The 24,550-nt window shown below is 35.7% G+C and overlaps 3 protein-coding genes across 3 annotated transcripts; 2 read left to right on the top strand and 1 right to left on the bottom strand.

The window, feature by feature from the left end:
- The first annotated feature begins 1,085 nt into the window (after positions 1–1,085).
- LOC116299996 (V-type proton ATPase 16 kDa proteolipid subunit c) lies at positions 1,086–5,461 on the top strand. The gene is made up of 4 exons (XM_031708733.2): positions 1,086–1,286; positions 1,380–1,538; positions 2,803–2,830; positions 3,995–5,461. The coding sequence occupies exons 1-4, from the start codon at positions 1,211–1,213 to the stop codon at positions 4,206–4,208; spliced, it is 477 nt and encodes a 158-aa protein (XP_031564593.1). The 5' UTR covers positions 1,086–1,210; the 3' UTR covers positions 4,209–5,461.
- A 496-nt stretch (positions 5,462–5,957) lies between these two features.
- LOC116299995 (heat shock protein 75 kDa, mitochondrial) lies at positions 5,958–17,105 on the bottom strand. The gene is made up of 16 exons (XM_031708731.2): positions 16,962–17,105; positions 16,299–16,396; positions 15,868–15,940; positions 15,236–15,318; positions 14,385–14,770; positions 13,735–13,844; positions 12,432–12,505; positions 11,460–11,507; positions 10,741–10,935; positions 10,189–10,565; positions 9,706–9,763; positions 8,795–8,948; positions 7,782–7,867; positions 7,531–7,694; positions 6,725–6,797; positions 5,958–6,236 (listed from the first exon to the last, which is right to left on the bottom strand). The coding sequence occupies exons 1-16, from the start codon at positions 17,098–17,100 to the stop codon at positions 6,135–6,137; spliced, it is 2,220 nt and encodes a 739-aa protein (XP_031564591.2). The 5' UTR covers positions 17,101–17,105; the 3' UTR covers positions 5,958–6,134.
- A 280-nt stretch (positions 17,106–17,385) lies between these two features.
- On the top strand, positions 17,386–24,452 carry LOC116299999 (phosphoglycerate kinase 1). The gene is made up of 14 exons (XM_031708736.2): positions 17,386–17,537; positions 17,712–17,762; positions 18,447–18,599; positions 18,926–18,993; positions 19,070–19,146; positions 19,239–19,342; positions 19,577–19,696; positions 19,968–20,082; positions 20,681–20,815; positions 20,937–20,981; positions 21,058–21,134; positions 23,325–23,425; positions 23,922–24,020; positions 24,203–24,452. Exons 1-14 carry the CDS (start codon positions 17,476–17,478, stop codon positions 24,250–24,252), a joined length of 1,257 nt encoding a protein of 418 aa, XP_031564596.2. The 5' UTR covers positions 17,386–17,475; the 3' UTR covers positions 24,253–24,452.
- The last annotated feature ends 98 nt before the right edge of the window (positions 24,453–24,550 follow it).

The following is a 24,550-nucleotide window of genomic DNA, read 5'->3' as shown; positions in this document are numbered from 1 at the left end:
ATGATTAGATTGTTTTAATTAAACTATTTTTATGACAGGACCGGAATGTCAGTCCAAGAATGATATTGAATCGGATTTTTCTGATACTTTTCTAGAGTGCCCTTTTTCTCTCTCACCTTTTAGTTCAAATCCAATATAGTTGATGCAAGGTTTTTTTGTAGCTCTGAATCCAGGAATAAAGTTCAGAATTAGAGTCCACTGGAGATATAAAGAATAGCTGATAATCCGTCTACAGTTTGCACTAATTAGACCCATTATCATACTTTGCTTCGGAAATCCTCTGAGTGTTCCATAACTGTTACTTTTTGTTTAAAAGAGAACATATATGCGCAGTTTGATATGGAAATCCTCGAAAGCTTTTGCAGCAGAAAGCCTGCAAGACGATTACACTCTTGAAAGAAGGGAACTCGCCCTAAAACGCTAATGAAACAACTTGGGTTGTTGTATGATTAGCCATGCCATGCAGATGGAACCGGCCAGTAGAAAATCTAAGGACAGCTGTAGTTCTTATCAGTATTGTATGCATGTAGATATATAAGTAGGCCGGTAGATAGCTGGGTAGGTCAGCTAAGTTAGGTATAGACAGGCAGGCAGGCAAGCAGTAGGTTATAGGTAGAAAATGAAATAGGTAGGGAATTTTAACTTTCGTGCCTTTGGTTGGTAACAGTTTGTATCCCCCACTAGAATTTTAAAACTAACTGGACCACAGAAGGGTAGTCTCCCTTGCATCCGTTTTTAGTGTCGGTCGTCACGCATCGCTGGGGAGGGAGCGTTGCGTGACGACCGACGCTAAAAACGGATGCGAGGGAGACTAACAGAAGGGATGAGTATGCTCGTTTTGACCGGAATTGCAGTTTGTGGACCACATTTTATACCTCGGACATTCCACAGGAAGCCCGAGGTAATAATTTTTATCTGGAGTTACTCGATTTTTTTTCAAAATCGCTTTTTTGAGGTTATTGGGTTTCCTGTGTGGCATCAAATTATCGGAATTCCGTCGGCAAAAATCCCGAGAAGCAAAGATGTGGCCGTGACTTATCGTGGTGTCGTCGGTGCACTGGTAAAGAGCCATCCGAGCAGATCTCGGGGAAGTCTCGTGACATCACCGCTCGTGTACGCTCCGCCATTTTGATCATCTTCACTGATTCATCTTCTTACCCAATTTTGGGGCGGTGTTTACCTAAAGTAGAATTCTTCAAATAGCTTTAAAATGTCGGACGGAGAACAACCAACGTATGTAGCCTTTTTTGGAGTTATGGGAGCGACTGCGGCTATGGTTTTTAGCGGTGAGTTTTTCATTTTTCTTACCGGGCATAAGATAGACTCATGGAATCATCATTCGATTGATTTTTAACCCGTCATGATTTCTGTGATTCCAGCCCTTGGAGCAGCCTATGGAACGGCTAAAAGTGGTACTGGTATTGCAGCCATGAGTGTGATGAGGCCAGAACTGATCATGAAGTCTATCATTCCAGTCGTTATGGCTGGTATTGTTGCTATCTATGGTCTTGTCGTGGCTGTACTTATAGGCAGTGCAAGTAAGTGCTTCGCGATTTTCTTTCTTCTAATCATCAATATTTTACTCGCTGCATTATCATCGCACCATATTTTATCCATTTTCAACCTGTTTTCAAGCAAATAAGAAAGATATTCAGCGTTTAAGATGAAGCTAACATTAAATATTAGTTGACGATTCGGCCCGGTGAAAAAACTCCTAAAAATTCCAGACTAAATTTTGTACCAGGTGTTTTTTGACTTAAAGATCCGGACTTTCATCTAAATTTATTCAATCCTTTCTCTAGAAATGAGAATCCTTGAAGTACAAACACAAGAATATTAAACAATATTTGATCGTACGACTCGTGATTTAAAGGAACTACCACCATAATTGATTTAAAGATTTTCTATGGAATGACGAAATTCAGCCATACATTCCATTTACGGCGTTTTGATGTCAAGATTTTTCTTTAGACGACAACGCTATCCAGCCGTCGAAAAATTAACCGATTTCTAACATTTTCTCTTTTACGAATTGTTATTTTTCAATTTTTGAAATACAAAAGGGGAAACCTAGTCAGTGCTTTAAATCTGAACGAACAATATTTTGACATTAATATACAAATTATATCAATATAATTGTTTTAAGACTGTGTGATGGGGGCTTGCGTTTAACCTAAGATAGTTAATGGATTATTACACATCCTTACAAAAGAATGGATTTTTTTGCTTCGTTTTGAATCAAGAAACAAGAAATTGAAGTGCAAAAAGCCTCATTTTTCAAGTTGACGTCATTTAACGAGCTTTTTTTTAGGAGGGTAGTAAATGTACAGCACATGTGGTTATAAATAGCTCAGGACATCATAGAAGGCATCAAATTATTATTACAGTAGTTGCAGTATCTTTCATCCAAGATGAATCCCTGAAAGGAACAGAAAGTAATAACAGCTTTTGGTTGAAAGAGAAAGAAAGTGAAATTATGTTTGATTTTGTTAATGTATCAATCTCCACGACATTACAATTGAATGAATGTTTCCCAAAGCTGACATTTAATAAGCACGACATACAAACAGGATACAACATACGAACCACATGCTTGTCTTTGGTTCTGTTTGCGCTAAGTTCAGGCATGTATTTCTGCTCCCAAAAAATTTCCTCATAGCATTATTACTGACGACTGCGAATAAAAATTTAAAACATATTAAGAATATTTTGGAAAAAATTTCAGCCCATGAAATATTATGACATGTTTTAGAATCTTGGTATTAATTTTCAACTTCTAAACCTTTTTTCATTTACTTTCAGTTGATCCAAAGGAATATACACTATTCAAGTAAGTATTGAATATTTTTCTAGACTGTATAATTTGTGTCATGATTTGCAACTTAACACAAATCAAATTATGTAGCATTTCAAATTTAAATTTGAGAAGAAAATCTGCAAATGAAAATAATATTATTGTGAGAAATGCTGAAATATTGGTAATATTAGTGAAAATCCATTCCAGAATAAAATTTTTCTCTTATTTTGGAATGGGTTTAATTCTCATAAATGCTCAAACAGGCTTAAAATGCGTCTATTTGTTTGACCATAGTAAAACCAAAGAATTGGAGATCAATTCTTTGGCTTCAGCATGTACATAGAAAGCAATGTGCAGAGACAATAGTATTGCTTCATCACTTTGCAGCACCCAGCCTTAACTCCCAGCATTGGTTGAGTCTTTGAATCATTTTTTGCTTCATGATACATGAGATCCTATACAGTTTTACAAACATTGTTGGTAACAATAATTACAGAACGTTACCATCATCATTTATTGCTGTAACGAAATGGGTTTTGGTGAATGCATAGTTAATAGAGCGGCATGGTTAGGAAACCTATTGTTCTATGTTTTTGTTCGTCTTTTTCCATTGTTATATGACATTGACAGTGCACAGTGAAGGAAAAGTTTCTCCATTTGTTCACAGTATTAGGGAATATAAAAGTTTTTTACCCTTAAAAATCGTTCTAAAATATGTATTATTTGTTAATTAATCCTATATGATTAATATTAATTTCATATTTAAAAGGAAATTGCCCTTTTTAATGCTTTCTTATTTATCATCAAGTAACTTAACTGTATCTGAGTGGAAATATTTTTTTTGCATGGTTTTTGGTCATACAATGAAAGTTTTTACTTTCAAAGTGTTCATATATGAAAATAATAAGGAAATGAGCATTTTCAGCCACACTTGCTTTGGTTCATTGTGTACGATTCAACATCAAAGGCAAAACAATAGCTTTGTTCTATGGAGTTTCCAAACCATTCCACTCCATTAACTATGGTGAATGTCAATATTGAGGTGTTTAGATTGCATTCTAAAGGCATTATTTTTTCATGTTGATCATGTTATGTACTTTTGAAAATGATGGCAAGTGTTCCATGTTGTTGCCAGCAGCACAAATGCTTAGCATAATCATAATCATCATCATTCATGATTTTTGCTCATTCTCTTAGGAGCTTTGTCGATCTTGGTGCAGGACTTAGCGTAGGCTTGAGTGGTCTTGCTGCTGGTTTTGCCATTGGAATAGTCGGAGACGCAGGAGTTAGAGGCACTGCTCAACAACCTCGCCTTTTTGTTGGAATGATTCTCATTCTTATTTTCGCTGAAGTACTGGGATTGTATGGATTGATTGTAGCTCTTATCCTTACGACCAAGAGTGCTAAATAAATACCCTGATTCACTAATATCTTAATAATGTTCACATGTACTTGTAATATTATCAAGAAAATCCTAAACAGAGGGGGAGACAGTAACTGTGAATTTCTTAAATAAGTAATGGGTTGGTTATTGGAAGATATGATACTGTCTAAGAGTTTATTTTTTACTTTCTCTTCAAAATTCTTGGTAACATTTAATCCACATTGTGGTTCTCAGTTGAATGAACAAAATTTTGTACATGCTGAACAGAACAATTATCAAGAACTATTAGCTTTTTTTCTTTAAAAAATTGTCCCTAAAAGTGCTGGCATTTTGCTACTTATTAGTTTAGTTTTTTTCATTAATTCCCTCGTGATTTGAGCTCTGTTTTGGCCACAAAACATGTTAAGTAGAATGGATATTTGAATTGTACAGCTCGGAAACCCTAAAAATACAAATGAATTTTTGGTGGGATAAATGTTTCCTCAAAACTCACTATTAAATTTTAAAAAAATATCTGCACCTCATTAGTATAATTTTCTTTTCTATTACGACAGCCAAGAACAAAGGAAAGTCTGATGATTCCTATAGCTTTTCTTAAGAGATTTTGCTTATCTGACCACTATTCAAGACTGGAATCTCACAGGAAAAAAAACAGATTCCCAAATTGGGAATTCGAACACGAACGTTGGGATTTATTGTTGGGAAGTTCCTTCTAATACCCAATAGAAAAACAAAATTCCCAACAAACTAACATCAGGAATCAGTGCCACCTTCCCAATTTTGTTCTCTCTGGGAATTGGATGGGAATTTGTTGGGAATTCAGGGAAATTCCCGAGAACAAATTCCCAATTTGGGAATCCGGTTTTTTTCCCTGTGCGAGTAGAAGACGACATTAAAGTATGGCATTGAAGTGTCCAGTTCACTAGTCTTGCATGACATACTTTAACTGTCATCAAAAGTAGGCTTATCTTTCAATTACATCCAATTCTGATTAAAAATAAAAATCTTTTACTGTGTATACTTGAATCAAACTATTGATCAAACCATAGTAGTAATCTTCATTGAAAAACCCAGTCCTATATAAGTCGATGTTTATCTAGAGTACTGTAAGGTGATTGGCTGTTAGCTGCTATATGCATGTATTCTATGCAGACGTAATCACATTAATTAATTCTGATCTTGAATCTTGCCTTTAAATGTTATGGTTGATGCAATTGCAACAAAGAGGGGAAGGAATTGTGAGCTTTATAAACTGAAAAATAAAGTACTGATCAAGTGAATGATTGCGTGTTGTCGTAATTCTTGTGACATAATTACACAGAAGAGAGATTTCATCTCTAGAGGTTTTTCATCTGATGTCAAATAATAGAAATTTGTTTCGTTTGAAAAAGGAGTTATGATTCAAAATTGTCAGCTATTAGTAAAGCTGTGAAGTTTCATGAAGATTGCCCTTAAACTTTTGAAGATATGATTTTTTTAAACCATGAAATATGACAAAAAAATGATTTAAAAAAATGCATGTTGGCAGGCAAAATTTCTCTCGAAAAAATATTTCTTGGTAAAAATTGTAAGGTTAAAAAGTTTATACATTCTCTGGATTATGGACAATCCACAAACATTACAATTATTATTTTACTAATATCTATATTAGAAAATTTGGGTTTTTTTTCTTATAAAAAACGAAAAAATATTTTCTTTGATAGTGACATCACAATGAAAAACCTTAATCACTAATGAGAAGGTTCTGTGCAGAAAAGAAGTTGTGTTTTGTTGCTCTGAACAATGCATTATTTTATTCAGCTTTTGGATTTATCATCATGCATTCATTCATTTCCGTTCCCATTTTGTTAACCATCACACTCCAGACAGCCTGTAGGGTACAATTTTCATTAAATCTATTTTTACCTACAGCTTGGTTGCAAATTGAGCTGACTGCTTGAAGCTAATAGATCTTCAATTATGATCAAGGGCTTTGCTAAGCAAGGTAGTCAGACGTGCAACCATTGGTCTCGGGTCCTCTATCAGTCCTGCTGTAATGAGTGCATTATCATAAATCTGAGGCAGGAAAAGATAATGAAGTTAAATTAGAAATACCATATCACCATGGAGCACCATCATGTATCATCACTATGTATCATCATCATGTATCATCACCATGTATCATCATCATGTATCATCATGTATCATCATCATGTATCATCATCATGTATCATCATCATGTATCATCATCATGTATCATCATGTATCATCATGTATCATCATCATGTATCATCATCATGTATCATCACCATGTATCATCACCATGTATCATCACCATGTATCATCATCATGTATCATCATCATGTATCATCATCATGCATCATCATCATGTATCATCATCATGTATCATCAACATGTATCATGTATCATCATGTATCATCATCATGTATCATCATCATGTATCATCATGTATCATCATGTGTGATCACCATGTATCATCATCATGTATTATCATCACTCATCATCACTCATCATCACTAACATCATGCAGCACTACTACAAACCTGGTTGGTGATGAGAGTAGCTAGTTGAGTATTGCTTTCTCTTGCTTTCTCAAGCTTTTTGATTAATTCATGTCTGAAAATGATTCATAAAAATCAAAGCAGAAACTGAGCAGAATGAAAAAAATATTATAAACAAACAAACAAAAAAATATGGTGCTAGAAGATTTGGTCATAATGTTTTAACACATTTCCATAATTGTACAAGGGTTTCATGCTTTCATGACAGCCATACCTAGCGGCAGAACAGTGCACATTTTATTTTTAGACAATGAAATACTGTTATCTTGTCATGCAAAAAAATAAAATAAAATAAAATGAATAAAAAACATGGTTTCCTTCCTGCCTGACAACATGGTTACGATGAAAATCACTTTCATGTTATAGGCCAATGTGGAATTGAAATTTCTTATTGTACGAAAACATTGCATTGTTCCACTACAACGTAGCTGTAGTGAAATACATTTCATATCGTGAGGCATATTTTCTCTGTTAGGAAATAGAGCTTTTTGGAGTTTTAATTATTATTACAGATTCATTTACTTGTATCAGTGTCTAAATATTCACAGGTATTGAAATTTTGAATTTCCACAGACCTTCACTGGAACAAATCAATATTCTGCACAAAGTCAAGGCTAAGATTAAGCAACTTGAAACTGGAGTATTTCTTGTCTTGCATTGTTCCTTCCTCATGGTATGACTGCCGTGATTAACCCAGCAATATTGTGAGATATGTCACTCATGATGTCAGATTGCGACAGACAGAAACAATTCGCAAGACAAGAAATTTCTACTAGAAATGATCTTACTTTGGGTTTATCTCCAACATAGGTTGAATGATCTGAAACTTGGCATCTCCGATGTCTTTACTGTGGTTTTCACTCTTGATTAGTTTAAGCCAGTGTTTGGCTGCCACCATGTCAGGTACTGTTATCATGGCAGGATGACTGGTGTTCCTCAGTCGATTAGAAACCTAACAGGAAAATTGGTCAAAACGAATTTCATGGGAGGGGAGGGGGGAGGGACAAACAAATGCTCCATCTGTCAGTAGATGACAAACCTTAACACCGACAACTTTGTGATTTCCTAGTACGACGTTCATCCAGTCAGCAAGCTCCTTGCTTTCTTTGTCAGGCAGCGAATCCTCTGCGGAAATATTATGCATGGGTGGATATTACAGTATGCTATTAAAGTCATGAAATTACATTACATTATTAAGAGATGCTATCATCATGAAAATATCATTGAGAATTGTTAAATATGATATAATAATAATCATCACTATCACCATTCATATAATATCATCATTTATCATCATTATTGTTATGTATCTTCATCATTTATCATGGTCATGTATCATCATCATCATGTATTATCATCATGTATCATCATCATGTTATATCATCATGTATCATCAATATGTATCATCATCATGTATCATCATCATGTTATATCATCATGTATCATCAATATGTATCATCACCATGTATCATCATCATGTATCATCATCATGTATCGTCATCATGTATCATCATCATGTATCATCATGTATCATCATGTATCATCATCATGTATCATTATGTATCATCATCATGTATCATCATGTATCATCATCATGTATCATCATCATGTATCATTATCATGTATCATCATGTATCATCATGTATCATCATCATGTATCATCATCGTGTATCATCATCATGTATCATCATCATGTATCATTATCATCATGTATCATCATCATGTATCATCATCATGTATCATCATCATGTATCATCATCATGTATCATCATCATGTATCATCATCATGTATCATCATCATGTATCATCATGTATCATCATCATGTATCATCATCATGTATCATCATCATGTATCATCATCATGTATCATCATGTATCATCATCATGTATCATCATCGACAACATCATGTATCATCATCATCATCATCATCATGTATCAACATCATCATCATCATTACATCCTGCCAAGACAGTACTCTCAACACCACTATGTTCATCATGATGCATCCTCATTATAGTCATCATATTTACCAGGATCAGCTAACAGTTTACCTTTGGGATTAACATCTTTAACATCTGGTTCACTGGCTTGTTTGTCATCTGAGGCTTCAGACAAGTAGTTTTCTGCTGATATGATTTCCTTGCCTTCATACTTCTTCAGATAGTGCAGCACCACATCATCTTGATCATTATACGTAAACAATACCTGATGATGAATAAACGCTTTTATAAAATAACTGTTATAAATCCTGCTTTCCGATTGGTTGATGGTGTATGTGCACTTTCTATTGAATTATTCATATCCAAAATAATGGTTATTCTAATTTTCATTTTTAAAAAGAAAGAAAAAATTTGCTGGTTGTGCTGTGTGGACAAGACACTTGAGGATTGACAAAATACTTGAGAAGTTATGAGAAACACTCTGCTAAATGTCAGGGCTTAAAATAGCAGCCACATTGGACAATGTCTGGCCAGAACTGGGTCTTGTCCAATCAAATTGTTGCCTTGCTGGTCACTTTGACCAGTAACGTTTAGCCAGAAATAAAGTATGTCTACGCTAAAACTAATTTGGCTTGTAATCATGACACCAATGACTGATAGCCCTGCATTCCATGCTTCTCCTAACACTTCTCTTGTGTTCTGCCAATCTCTACATGCATTACAACTGCACACAGCGTGTGTGCATGTTTTCTATTGGCTAGCAAGGCCATGGTCATGTTGCTAAGGCGTCGTCCCCTCACCAATTCAAGGCTTTGGTACAAGAGCCTAGTATGAGTGCAGAGCCTAATATGTAATATGTATTGTTCTCTCCTATGCTAAGAGGGTTTTTTGCTAGGTCTTTTGGTTTTCCTCCCTCCGTAAAAACAATTTTAAATTTTAGTTTTGATCTCAGAATCAGAGGCCGGATCTATGCAAGATAACTTTTTTTGGTTAACATGTCTTTATCTTATACTCTTACTTACCTCAACATCATTTTCTTTTAAACTTTCATAATATGGTGACGTTTCCGCTAATTCTCGACTAGAAGAAAATTAAAGAACATTCAACAAAATAATGTTTGACTGCTACAAGCTAATCTGGACAAAAACTTGGTTGGACACAAACTTAGTTGGCTACAATGGATTAAAAAAATAAAAATAGGAACAAAGAGAGGAAGGAAGGAAGGAAGGAAGGAAGGAAGGAAGGAAGGAAGGAAGGAGGAAGGAAGGAAGGAGGAAGGGAGGGAGGGAGGGAGTGAGGAGGAGGAGGAAGGAAGGAGGGAGGGAAGGAACTAGGTAGGAAATAGGAAGAGGAAGAAAGGAAGGGGGGAAAGCATGTCACTAGGGAGGACAGGAAAAAAGAAAAGAAAAGAAAAACTAGACAAGTGCCAAGTGAATAATACTGGCTGAAACCAAATGAAAGGGAACAAAGAAAGACAGGAAATGAGTAACAAGTAACCAACAAACCTTGGTGCACATAGATAATAGATCTTTCTTTGTGTGGGTTTCATTCTTTGTACATAAGCTGGTAAATTAGTCAATGCCCCAGGTTTTTCACTTGATGATTCAAATAACAACAGCTTAGATATCTCTTCCTTCTGGTCCTGATTCTCTGTGGTGACCACACCCTCTCGGATATACACCGAGCAATCCTTAAAGAACTTTTCGTACTTGACTCTGTCCTTTCTGGCTTGTTCTTGGAGGAACTTGACTATCCTTGCCGAGAGGACGTCGCTAAGCTTTCTGATGAGAGCACTGTCTTGCAGTAGCTCCCGACTCAAATTCAATGGGATGTCTTCACTGTCAACAACACCTCGAACAAACCTCAACCAGCGAGGTAACACCTAGAAATAAACGAACAATCCGTGTTTTTACAAGAGTAGCATTTATTTGTCAGTTTATTTGACAGTTACGTGGTGTATGATCATACAGGATGATGAAATGGTGATTGACGCATCATGTTGATGGTAATGACAATGACCCTGATGCTCAATGATGATCTTTGTATAATGTTTTCACCTTTTCTGCTTTGCCTTGTATAAGTACTCTTCTGCTGTAAAGGGATATGCCAGAATCACTCTGCTGCATGGACAATATCTGAGGTAGAGTCTCGGGAATGTAGAATATACTACGAATATTTAGGGGTGCGTCTGTCTTGTAATGTAAGTAGTATCGGGGTTTGTCGTATGTGCCACCAAGAAACTGTAAGAACTCCTGTTAAAAAAGAAAACATTTGTACAGTTTCAACTGGGTGTACAAGACCACCCCCCATGAGAATGATTTTCAAGTGCTGTACATCAACCCTCCCAAGCAACAGTTTTGTCTAATGTCTTATTTATTTGATACTGAATACGGTAGTTTTTCTTTGAATGTGTAGTTCCAGAAATCATCCATAGCCACCCAAAGAGGAATTTGGAATTTCCAAAGAGTAGGGGGGTCAGAGAAAGAACAAAAATTACAGAGTTTGTATGGAAGAAATTTGGAATTTCCTGGGGGTAGGAGGGTGTCTTTAAAAAATTCCTCCGTGAGGGGGGTATGGATAATTTTTGGAACTACACAATATGACTACAAGTTATTATTTTGTGCTTTACATTTGGGCACTGAAATTTCATTCATTCATGTGGAATTCCTGTGGGTATACTATAATAAAGAATCACTATGCTACACTTATTAAATTTGCCACCCCCTCACCCTCTCCCATGGAGGAGTCCTCGCTGTGCCCCTGGTATACACAATACCTCATGTTGTTCACTGCTTATGTCTTTTGGTTCTAAAGTCCAGAGAGGCTGCAAGAGAAGAAAAAGTGTTGCTTTATTATTATTCCTTTGCACATGAAATCATAGCCACCATCTCAGTCAAATTCAACAAGGACTTATCAATGAATTATTTTGTTATATCAACCAGGGTTCGTGCTACATTCTCATTACAAAATTCAAGGACTTTTTAAGCACTTTTCAAGCACTTTTCAAGCACAAAAAATCCAATTTTTTAAAGGATAAAGTTTTTTGTATTAGAATTGGTTTTAAGCATTGATTCAATGTTACAGTGCAGCTAATTCAGCCGGGGCCATAAGCTTAGATAAAAAATGAGCATGACTCGCAACCAACCAGTAAACGAGCAACCAGAAACTCTTCAATCAATTTTAATCGTTATTTATTTTAAAAGGTAAGTTAGAAATAACATTAAGTTGGCATTAAATTCAAGGAGTTTTGGCATTTTCCCCCTATTTTCAAGAGCTTTTCAAGCGCCCTTAAGAATGTGTTTTCAATTCAAGGACTTTTCAAGGATTTCAAGGAGTAGCACGAACCCTGATCAACCAACATGGGTGTCACATCTTTTGTTACTTCACTCCTTTGGCATTGATTGAAAGCCAGCAATAAGTGGAAAATGAGCTAGTATAATAATTACTAAGTGACTTTTAAAACATAGGAGATGATACAGGGGTGAATCAAATGACGTTAACTTAAGTTGATATGTTTTATCCCTCTTGAAATAAAGTCATCATCAACATCCTCATTATTATCATCATTCTTGGAAAGTAGCAGGAGGGTGCTTTGGATAATTTACTAATTTGGAATGGGAACCAGTTAATTTGTTTTAAATTTTTAGTCTTGCAAATTTGTATCAAAATAAGAGTTACCTTGAAGCTTTCTTATTTCTCATGTACATACCACCCCCTGCTATAACAAGTAGCCTCTAACTTGATTTACCTGTATCGTGTTGATACACACACCATTTAGGTATATCGGAAAACCAACAAAGTTGCTGTACTTTCGAACAATTTCTGAAAAAAACAAAAAGTCAGTGAATTTTTTCTATAGTTTAATATTTATTAATATTAATATATAATTTTAATATAGTTTATAATACTTCCTCTTTGTGAACATGTCAAGCTCAAAATAACAGTAGGTTACAGGACAATGTCCAGCCAAGATTGCCATTTGTCTTTCACTAGACAGCTGGTCTCATGTTGTATAGGTCCGATATGTCCAGTCTTCATTCATATCTGGTCATTGAACAGCTGTCATTTTTAGCCCGGCCTATAAAGGCTTTGCACCATCAAAAAGCTCATCACTCGAAAAGCAGAAAAAAATCTTGGCTAAGCCTAGTTTCTTTCACGCTCTATAGCTCCAAGAGTGTTTATATCACAGTACAGAGACATGCGTGCACATTTTATATTCCTTAAAATAATTTAGTAAAAAATACACAGGTGATTATTGAAAATCTCGCGCGCTGATTGGTCGAGAAACTCACAGTAACACACGATAATCACCTCCAGCGATAATCCAAAATGGCCGCCAGCCCCTTTGTTGCTGTTATGGGGAAAAAATGTCTTTTATCTTCTGTTTTTTTCTTTTTTTAAAGTGCTACTACGACGAAAATCGCTCAAACTTGGATTCAGCTGAAACTTCTTAAAAATACTCTTGAAAGGTCCAATAATCACTGTATGAAGTGTTTTCTCGATATTCAGTACGAAAGTATGATATTTTTACAATTATTTTTTGGAGTCTGTGACGTCATACACTCAACATCAGACATTGCTACATATATTTCTTTGTATATAAATCCTTAATTTATTTTATTCCTATGAAGCCCAAAGGGTGGCTAATGTGCTTATTTCACATTACTTGTGACTATAATTTATATTTTGGGGTGTTTGGGTATTTCTTTCTCCCTTTACTACTGATATTTTGATCATAAACTACAAAGAAATGTATGGAGCGATGTTCGATGTTGAGTGTATGACGTCACAGACTCCAAAAAATAATCGTAAAAATATCATACTTTCGTCCTGAATATCGAGAAAACACTTCATACAGTGATTATTGGACCTTTAAAGAGTATTCTTAGGAAGTTTCAGCTGAATCCAAGTTTGAGCGATTTTCGTCATAGTAGCACTTTAAAGAATCACCTGTGTATTTATACTAAAACAATTATTTGCCTCGCATCTCGGTAATTATTCCCCGATATTCGCTTCGCCTTTGGCGAATGATTGTCAAATAGTTTTCCTACCTTCTACAGCAGTTTTCAAGGCATATCTTTTAGAATCCTCCTTCAAGTGGATGATGAGTTTTGTTCCTCTGGAGACTCCCTCTGCTTCGGCATACTCATATGTCCCTGAGCTTCATAAAGAATTTGTACCTCTTTAGCTTTGGCATAATGTTTTCCCATTTCAGGTCTACCTTGTGTCATTCTCTTGAGGATAAGATTTTTTGTTTATGTTGTATCTGTATTTAAGTGTCTTCTCGTGCACAACCATTTTAAACAAAGAAATGATACTCTTGGGAATGACACAGGAAAAACATGGTTAAGAACAGGTGGCATAGTGGTGAGAGCACTTGCCTCTTACCAATGCGACCTGGGTTTGACTCCTGCCATGTTCAGTGTTGTATGTGAATAGAGTTGTTTGTTGGTGCCCTTCTGTGCTGCCACTCTGTGGAATCCACTGTTAATCCCATTATTATTATTATCATTATTATTATTATTATTTCTGTTATTATTAGTGGTAGTGGTAGTGCTAGTAGTAGTAGTAGTAATATTATTATTATTAATTATTATTAAACATTACACCCAAGGTAAATAGGAATAATAAGCAAATTTTATGTAGCCATCGACAAAGCTATAAAATCATAACATATCTTTGGTCACTACATTCAACTTACCCATCTGATGTCCAGAAGTATCCCTGGCTGTTGGGCTGATAAGATTTAGTATAGACATCTACTTTATCTGCGACCATGAACGTTGAATAAAACCCAACACCAAATTGACCAATAATATTGTCTTGCGCTGACACAGAATCATGCTTGAGCTGCTCCAGGAAGGCCTTGGAGCCTGACTTTGCAATAATCCCTAGATTTTGTAAGAGCTCCTCTTCAGTCATGCCGACACCATTATCTTGTATCGTAAATGTCCCAGCCTCTTCGCTGGTCTCTAATTTAATTTCCAAATTTAAGTCCAAGTCTACGACATCTTTTCCTGTGATGAAGTGGTGTCGTAGTTTTTCTAATGCGTCGGATGAGTTGGAAATAACTTCTCGAATAAAAACCTGAATAAAAAATAATCGAAATTAAATATTCCATCTCACTGGTGCATTGTTTAGTAATACAGAAGCATGGAACATGGAAAAAGTTGCTTTAATCATTTTCTCATACACTAGAAAGAAAAACATTTCTTGTTGTTTTCATTGTTATTTTCTTAAACTTCTTTGCAAAGCATTGCATTGAAATTGCAGATAGTGTCAGGACAACTATGTTCCTGTCCCTCAAATGAGACAGTTCTCAATCAACCATAGGGTGACAAAAACCAACTTCTAAATTCCAATTCAATCTTGGGCTTTCACCTCATATGAATCTGAGGGTTCCATTCATGATTGTCTCACTCTGTGATTACAGAGAAAACTGATAGATTTTTTATCAAAACATGGTGCACACATGCAAAGTTAAAAAAAAAAATTGGCACCTGGTCTGGAAACGTGTTCGGAAAAGTGAATAAAATTCATGTATTCTGGTACCTCTTTCTCAGAGTAAAGTGACTTGGCCACAATGTCTAAAAGTTGTTTGGTTTCTGCTTGAAATTCATGTTTCTTTGATTCTCCTGCAACCAGTAAAAAAGAGGAAGAGTTTCAACTTAATCTTTCAATAACAATGGTATTGGCAATCCTTGGCCAGTTCTTGAACTCTTCAATATTTTACTGGTAGAAATTATGTTTTGATGGAAAGTATTTCTTGAAATTACACAACATACCCTTCTCAGACCTGCTCCACCCCTTGGAATTCCAATCTGGAAGGAGGGAGGTATGGATATTTTCTGGAACAGACCCCTTGTATGTGACATCAAAGCAGCTCAATTTCGGGGACAAAACAAGAATTTCGATCTCCTGAGAATTGGAAACCTATTATTATGTCGTCCAAATTGAGTTGCATTCTGACGTGCTGCAAGGAGGTCCATTACACGAACATAACAACCTTCTCTGACCCTCCTCATTCCTTGGAAATAACAATCTCCCTCCATTGGTGAAGGCATGATTATCATTTAGGACTAAAACTACACAATAATAGAACTTTAACCAATATGTATGTAAGATTACATTCAATTATATTCTATTAACATTATCACCTATGACTCTAAATTGATGATCATTACCTGTTACTTGTTCGGTATTTGTAATAACATGGGCCATGTCTGATGCCTCGTAAGAGTTTTCCTCACTTGAGTTCTAAAATGAATATTTTGTCAGTGGTGTCGCTAAGGTAATCGTTACACATGCGCCAGATGTACATGCTGCATTTTAGTTCCACGGTTTGCCATGCCAGTGCTTTTGCTTGCTCATGCAGCTGTTGCAAATTTGCTAGTTTTAGCTGCAAAGGATTATTGTCCCACTGTTGTCCCACTCTCCCATCACTAATACATGAAGGAGAGGTAAATACAACAGCAGAGAAATCATATATATATATTATTCCTTTTAACTAGCTTCCATTTTGCTGCATTCACTGCACTGACCCTATATACTGTACCTAACGTCAACAAATCAGCTCAGACAAAATATAAATGAACACTACCTTATATATACTTACCTCGATTGTTTTATCAGGCTCATCAGTTAATGTTCTGATGTGAACTGATTGACAATGTTGCTTATCAAATAACTTTCTTTTATTTATATCTTGTGACCCTAATTCATAAGAAACAGAACAAACTTCTGTTATAAAGAATGTTATGAAACATAAAGTTTAATTTCTGACTCCTAGTTGGGGCTGCTTTCTTCTGGGAGTAGTCAAAAGCACATTAGTAAGTATATAATTTAATCTACTGAATGGTTACAGCACTTCCCAATTAAACTTGCAAAATCATACAATTTGATGTCACTGTGAAGTAGATTTTGATGGACGTCAATATTTTTGCACCATGGTGTGATGGCAGCCATGTTAGTTGTCAGGAACAAAACAATCGTTTTACATGAGAAAGAATTTTCCATTGCACAAACATGCAAGCTTTTTTCCCATATGTCTTGCAAGTAATACTTAAACAAAAAAATTTTTTTTTGCAGCTTACATTGCATATTGAAGAAAATAAATCTGCATTTTTGAGAATACAATTAAAACATTACAGCATATCCTCCATTTATGCAAAAATAAAACGAGAAAAACTATACTAAATAAAATGATAACGTTGACAAACCCACGTGGAAAAGAACGTTGCCCAAAATGTCAAAATTTATTCCACAAATTCCAACTTACTGGTATTATTATAAAAAGAAGTCGAAGAAACAACACTTGAGAATTCTCTCCTCCATGGTACATGTATTTGACGGCTTCCACGTAGGGTAAAAAGTTGACGAAATCGCGAAAAAGTTTGAAGCCGCGTGAAGGACGCCATCTTGGAAAATCTACTGCATGAATGAGACTGGGAAGGAACTAAAGCAATTACTTACGGGGGAGGGGATGGAGATAGTCTCGCTGAAATATCCTGTAAATCTTTTAAATAGTTCGGCAGAGAATAAAAGAAAGTGAATAAAATCTTTAAAATGTATGCTGTTTTTGGCTATTCAATAGCTTTTGTTAGCTTAAAAATAAGATTTCAGCTCAAAAAGTTAGTGCGTCAAACGCACCCACCCCTCCCTCGTATAAGATATTTAGCTCACCTAGTCTTCCCTCCTCGAAGCATTGTTCTTCCAGCTGAAGTGTGAGGTTGAACACGTCCTTGGAATTATTTGTTTTACGGCTTGATTTCTGCACCCAGCGATCCAACATCATGTCTCTCAATAAGCTAGGTATCAGCTCCTTGGAACTGAAGGATAAACGAGTTCTTATGAGGTAGACTTTGCTGGGATATTTCAATTTACTAGAAAGTTAAAATCTTTGGACCTTTTTGTACGAGAAAATGTACAAAAATAACTTACTTGTATCTGTAGCTCGTTGTAGTTCACAGATCTATCCAGAATCTGCTTGTTTGATTGAACAGAAGAGTGTTCTTGTTCTCGATTGCAGGGTTGACTTCAATGTTCCTTTGAAGGGCAAAGAGATTACAAACAACCAAAGGTATGGAACGATTTTTTCTTTTTTTCCATAAAATATTTAATTGCTGCAGCAAGCTGTCATGCACATGGTCAATACTAGTATCAGACGAAGAAATTCTTTAGCTCTTGGATAATCCTTCCAAGATTGGTTCATCCACCTCGTTTTAACTAGATGAGTGAAAATTGAGGATGCATTTAACCTTTATGTCTTGCAACTATATCATGCATATCATAATTGTCAAACATGGCAGGTGACAATTCAAGACCAATATATATATATATATATAACAAAGTATGTAATGTGGTCTATACTGTTGAAACAGTGCTCGATGCGTAGGGATGCAGAGCAATAGATATATATATATATATATATATAATAAATTGTCTTTGTTTTACGTGGGTAGCATACCACAACAAACCTTTGGCAAATAAACCTGTGGCTCTCGTTTCATGATGAAATTGGAATCTTGAAGTTTATTTTTGCACACTGCTGGGCAAAAAACTGATCAACCTTAGAAAAATTCTTGAAGCACAGGAGAGAACCAACAAGCAACTCTTATGCTGTTGGCTTTGGGAATTGAACTCATGACCCCAGCAGTAAGAGCTGCAGCACATTATTATAATAATATTAGCAGTGTATATATTGCCTGTTGCGAGGGAGGCTAGCCATGTGTATTGCAGCTGAAATATCTACCTTAATTTCTAGGATCGTCGCAGCACTGCCATCAATCAAGCACTGCCTGGAAAAAGGAGCCACATCAGTGGTATTGATGAGTCACTTGGGTCGACCTGATGGTCAAGTTGTAGACAAATATTCCCTAGCACCTGTGGCTGATGAATTGAAGAAGTTACTTGGAAGGTACAAACCAATATTAAATACGATACTACAATATGGCTATAGAGAGGGTGTGTATGAGGGATTCACCCTTACCTGCCCCAAACATTTTGAAATTCCAATTCTCAGGGTGCATGTTAAGACATAGCCACCATGTTATAGCTTTGCTTGAACCAACATGGTGGCTGTTTCATTGTTATTTATATCTCAAGGGATATAGTCATGTGGTTGCACCCCAAGAATAACAAGATAGATAAGATGATGGATGAGAATCCTTCAATAGCATTTGCCTCTAATTCTCGAGTAGTGGTGTTTGATGAGATTACCATCAATTTATTTCTATTTCCCAGAGATGTCAAGTTTCTTCCAAGTTGTGTGGGTCCTGAAGTTGAGGCTGCATGTGCTGCTCCTGAAGCAGGTAAATTTGGATTCCAAATTTTATAAGAAAAACATTTTAAAACAATGACTGACTCAGGCCCTCTAATTTTATTCAGGATCTATTATTCTGCTTGAAAACCTTCGCTTTCACATCGAAGAAGAAGGAAAAGGTGTGGACGCCGATGGGAAAAAGGTAACAAGATGTCTCTTGGAATAATTTAAAAAAAAAAATACAGGATTTTTAAGTGTGACAACTAACATTTATTGTCTTGTTTTTATATCTAGGTTAAAGCAAGTGAAGAGGCAGTCAAGGTATTCAGGTCCTCGCTGGCCAAACTTGGAGATGTGTACATTAATGATGCATTTGGAACAGCTCACAGAGCACACAGGTAACAACGTCTCTTATAACAAAAATGTAACCAATGGTGTAGGGGATGGAATGCACCTATAACTTGCTCTCAATTCTCTTCCTAGATGATGTTGACCTTATTCAATAGGGGTGGGGTGAGCTTGGGTTTGCATCTAAACCACACTCCCCCCCCCCTCCCCCCATCTCCCCGAGTCTTTAGGCCTGATGCTGGCTATATTATTGAAGCTAATGATGTTTGACTGACTTGTTTTAGTTCCATGGTTGGAGTTGATCATCCTCAAAAAGCAGCTGGTTTCTTGCTCAAGAAGGAGCTGGACTACTTCGCCAAGGCACTGGAGTCCCCTGTCAGGCCCTTCTTGGCGATCTTGGGAGGGTAGGTTGATGATTAGACCTCAGACTTTACCTTAGCCATGACATTTTCCCATTCAGACCACACGTATTTCCCTAAAATATTATTTCTTTGCTTTAATGGTTGTACATGAGAAGACACATGAATATCAATACAACTCAAAAGAAGAATCTCACTCTAGGGAATGAAATGGGATAACAGGTCCCTATGTAATTGATGCTATTTTAAAGACTAACATTTCAAAAAACTCTACTACAGTTGGCATGCTAAGTTTTTACATCTTTGCTTAATAAAGTGCCAAGGTTGCAGACAAGATCCAACTCATTGAGAACCTGTTGGACAAGGTTGATGAAATGATCATTGGAGGAGGAATGGCTTATACTTTTACTAAAGTACTGAATGGAATGGAGGTAAGTAAGGCTAAAAAATGTCCTTTTCATACTAGGGTAGTGATTTTATACAAATAGCCAGTGGCTAATGAAACCTGTCGCCTTCATTCCATGATTGAATTGCAATTTAAAAGTTGATATTTACAGAGAAAAAAAAAAAGAGAAAAACTCCTCGAAGGACAGGAGAACTGAACAAGCAAATCTTCTCACATGCACCTAATTCAAAAAACGTTGTCATCACAAATTAAGGCGATAGGCAATAGGCGAAAAGCTAGGATAAATGGATAAATAGGATACATGTTATTCCAAGATCCAAGAATAGCTGGAATGACTTGTGTTTCTTCTTCTTCTTCTCGTCAAGAGTATGGACCTTCGTGCTGAGACTGATTCGATGTTCTTTGTATTCAATGAAACCATTTCCATGTCGGAATGACCTATCGCCTTTGGTGATGACAATGTTTTTTGAATTAGGTGTACATTATGTTATGATTGAGCCCAAGGATCAAATTCATGCTCCAGTGATCATCAGTGACCAATCCATCTTAAAGAAAGTACAGGTGAATTTACTGATTGAATCACAACATCAAATTTGTATTCTTTTTATCTGTCTGTTGAGCAGATTGGCGACTCTCTCTATGATGAAAAAGGTGCAGAGATTGTCCAGAAACTTGCTGATAAAGCAAAAGAAAAGAAAGTGAATTTGGTTTTCCCTGTTGATTTTGTTACTGCCAATAAGTTTGCCGAAGATGCCGAGGTAAGACAGAAAGATTGTAAAGCCTTGAAGCGACAACTAGTTAAAGAAAATTGGTTTTTATTGCAACATAAAACTTATTTTGGGAAAGACGTAGGCTCATGACCTGTCCCTTGTTTTCTAGGTTGGCGCAGCGACAGTTGAATCTGGAATCCCAAAAGGATGGATGGTATGTAAAATATGAACCTGTGGCCAGGATATCAGACAAGTTTTAAATATATTATCAATAAACATTGTTATTACAGGGACTGGATTGTGGCCCAAAAAGTGTTCAAGCTTTCAAGGAAGTGATTGCTAAAGCAAAGACTATTGTATGGAATGGGTAAGCCAAAAGAAATAGAAAATGATAATGCTGAATATGATTATGGTAATGGAAATGGCTATGATGAAGAAGATCCATGATGATGATGATATATTATGGTGATGATATGACTGGTGATGATATGAATGGTGATGATACATGATGATGATACATGGTGATGATACATGATGATGATACATGATGATGATACATGATGATACATGATGATGATACATGATGATGATACACGATGATGATACATGATGATACATGAGGATACATGATGATGATGATACATGATGATGATACATGATACATGATGATAATGATGAAACATGATGATGGTATATGATGATGGTATATGATGATGATACATGATGATGATACATAATGATGATACATGATGATGATACATGATGATGATACATGATGATGATACATGATAATGATACATGATGATACATGATGATACATGATGATGAAACATGATGATGGTACATGATGATGATACATGATGATGAAACATGATGATGATACCTGATGATGATACATGATGATGATACATGATACATGATGATGATACATGATGATACATGATGATGATGATACATGATGATACATGATGATAATGATGAAACATGATGATAGTACATGATGATGATACATGATGATGATACATGATGATGATACATGATGATGATACATGATACATGATGATACATGATGATACATGATGATACATGATGATACATGATGATGATGATACATGATGATGATGATACATGATGATGATACATGATGATGATACTTGATGATGATACATGATGATACATGATGATGATTCATGATGATGATACATGATGATGATACATGATGATGATACATGATGATGATGCACGATGATGATACATGATGATGATACATGATGATGATACACGATGATGATACATGATGATGACACATGATGATGATACATGATGATGATACATGATGATGATACATGATGATGATACATGATGATGATACACGATGATGATACATGATGATACATGAGGATACATGATGATGATGATACATGATGATGATACATGATACATGATGATAATGATGAAACATGATGATGGTATATGATGATGGTATATGATGATGATACATGATGATGATACATGATGATGATACATGATGATGATACATGATACATGATGATACATGATGATACATGATGATAATGATGAAACATGATGATGGTACATGATGATGATACATGATGATGAAACATGATGATGATACATGATGATGATACATGATACATGATGATGATACATGATGATGATGATACATGATGATAATGATGAAACATGATGATGGTACATGATGATGATACATGATGATGATACATGATGATGATACATGATGATGATACACGATGATGATACATGATGATGACACATGATGATGATACATGATGATGATACATGATGATGATACATGATGATGATACACGATGATGATACATGATGATACATGAGGATACATGATGATGATGATACATGATGATGATACATGATACATGATGATAATGATGAAACATGATGATGGTATATGATGATGGTATATGATGATGATACATGATGATGATACATGATGATGATACATGATGATACATGATGATAATGATGAAACATGATGGTACATGATGATGATACATGATGATGAAACATGATACCTGATGATGATACATGATGATACATGATGATGATACATGATGATGATGATACATGATGATACATGATGATAATGATGAAACATGATGATGATACATGATGATGATACATGATGATGATACATGATGATGATACACGATGATGATACATGATGATGATACATGATGATGATACATGATGATGATACATGATGATGACACATGATGATACATGATGATGATACATGATGATACATGATGATGATACATGATGATGATACATGATGATATATGGTGATACATGATGATGATTCATGATGATGATACATGATGATGATACATGATGATGATACATGATGATGATACACGATGATGATACATGATGATGATACATGATAATACATTGTGATGATGATACATGCATGATGATGATACATGCATGATGATGATACATGCATGATGAGGATGGGTGTTCAAAAAATGCACTAATTTCTTATCTTTTTCAATAGCCCTGTTGGTGTGTTTGAATTCGCCAAGTTTGAAGCAGGCACCAAGGCTGTCATGGATGCAGTAGTAGAGGCCACTAAAAATGGAGCCACAACAATTATTGGTAAGAAAAATGTGGGATTACACGGCCTCTGTAAACATTAATCACACGGCGGCTCATGAGAATTAAAATCTTTAACCCATTTAAAAACCTGCATATATTTATTCTCAAGCACTTGATTATTTGGCTACACATAGTGGAATCTACTGTTCAAACTAACATGCCTGCCGCGTGAAAAAGGCCTACAAGCTTATAAATGTCAATAGGTCATTTCACGGATCCCGTTACTCAACCTCAGCCTCGTCAGCGTGTAATTATTCTTTAGAATTTGACTACAGTCCGCAGTAATGAAAGGAATTTACACATCAACGAACAATTGAAACACTTAAAAATTTCACAGGTTGTAGGCAATTTCTAAAGAATCTATTACACGCTGACGAGGCTGAGGTTGAGCCGCGGGATCTGTGAAATGGTCTATTATTCAAATATGTGGCTTAATGAAATTTAGGCAAAGTTATAAGCTGAGAAATTTCAATTTGTTGCTGTTGTTGCGATGCAGGTGGAGGGGATACAGCGACGTGCTGCGCAAAGTGGGAAACAGAAGATAAAGTCAGTCATGTCAGTACTGGTGGTGGTGCTAGTCTGGAACTTCTCGAAGGTAAGAGCTGGTGAAAATGCTTTTGTGTTTCCACATGAACAGGAGACTAGTCAGTTCAGAACAATAGTTATTCAAGTTGATTGACATGTTTCGATTTAAATTAAAATGAAATGAAATGAGAATGTGAGTGAGAATGAAATGGGACATGAAAATAAGACCTTTTTTTGTTTTGTTTCTTGTAGGTAAAACTCTTCCTGGAGTTGCAGCTCTATCTCCGCAAAGCAGTATCTGAGTTACCATGACAACCCTTTCACCATGGCAACTGTTGCCATGACAATGGCTGAATGGCTGGAATGACAACTAGTAGGATAAATGGTGTAACTTTTACAGTTTGAAGATCTTCTTATTGATTGACTAAAAAGTTGTAAATGTAGAGGTAAAATTATTAGGATTATCTTTGGAAAGGATATAAAATATAGACTTATTATACAACATATTGTTTGTTTATTTTGTTATACTTGGCTAGCGTGCCTCTAGGGACAATTCATTTTTTAGGGGCATTGGGGCTGGTGGGATTGTGTGAATTGTAA

The sequence above is a fragment of the Actinia tenebrosa genome, unplaced genomic scaffold (assembly GCF_029948245.1).
Source record: "Actinia tenebrosa isolate PJP-AT-01 unplaced genomic scaffold, QUT_ActTen_1.0 PGA_scaffold6__47_contigs__length_16458017, whole genome shotgun sequence".
Classification (NCBI taxonomy): Eukaryota; Metazoa; Cnidaria; class Anthozoa; order Actiniaria; family Actiniidae; genus Actinia; species Actinia tenebrosa.
Note: the sequence above shows the minus strand (reverse complement) of the source record. Positions and strands in the feature narration are given on the sequence as shown.

What these genes read in the sequence shown, in the direction of transcription:
- LOC116299996 (XM_031708733.2), top strand. Translation starts at nt 1,211, where the DNA reads ATGTCGGACGGAGAACAACCAACGTATGTAGCCTTTTTTGGAGTTATG. An exon ending in TGCGGCTATGGTTTTTAGCG is followed by an intron (nt 1,287 to 1,379) that starts GTGAGTTTTTCA and finishes CTGTGATTCCAG; the next exon opens with CCCTTGGAGCAGCCTATGGA. An exon ending in TGTACTTATAGGCAGTGCAA is followed by an intron (nt 1,539 to 2,802) that starts GTAAGTGCTTCG and finishes ATTTACTTTCAG; the next exon opens with TTGATCCAAAGGAATATACA.
- LOC116299995 (XM_031708731.2), bottom strand. Translation starts at nt 17,100, where the DNA reads ATGGCGTCCTTCACGCGGCTTCAAACTTTTTCGCGATTTCGTCAACTT. An exon ending in AAATACCGAACAAGTAACAG is followed by an intron (nt 15,319 to 15,867) that starts GTAATGATCATC and finishes TACTGGTTGCAG; the next exon opens with GAGAATCAAAGAAACATGAA. An exon ending in TAAAGATGTTAATCCCAAAG is followed by an intron (nt 7,868 to 8,794) that starts GTAAACTGTTAG and finishes ATATTTCCGCAG; the next exon opens with AGGATTCGCTGCCTGACAAA.
- LOC116299999 (XM_031708736.2), top strand. Translation starts at nt 17,476, where the DNA reads ATGTCTCTCAATAAGCTAGGTATCAGCTCCTTGGAACTGAAGGATAAA. An exon ending in ATGTGCTGCTCCTGAAGCAG is followed by an intron (nt 18,994 to 19,069) that starts GTAAATTTGGAT and finishes AATTTTATTCAG; the next exon opens with GATCTATTATTCTGCTTGAA. An exon ending in AAGTACTGAATGGAATGGAG is followed by an intron (nt 20,083 to 20,680) that starts GTAAGTAAGGCT and finishes TCTGTTGAGCAG; the next exon opens with ATTGGCGACTCTCTCTATGA.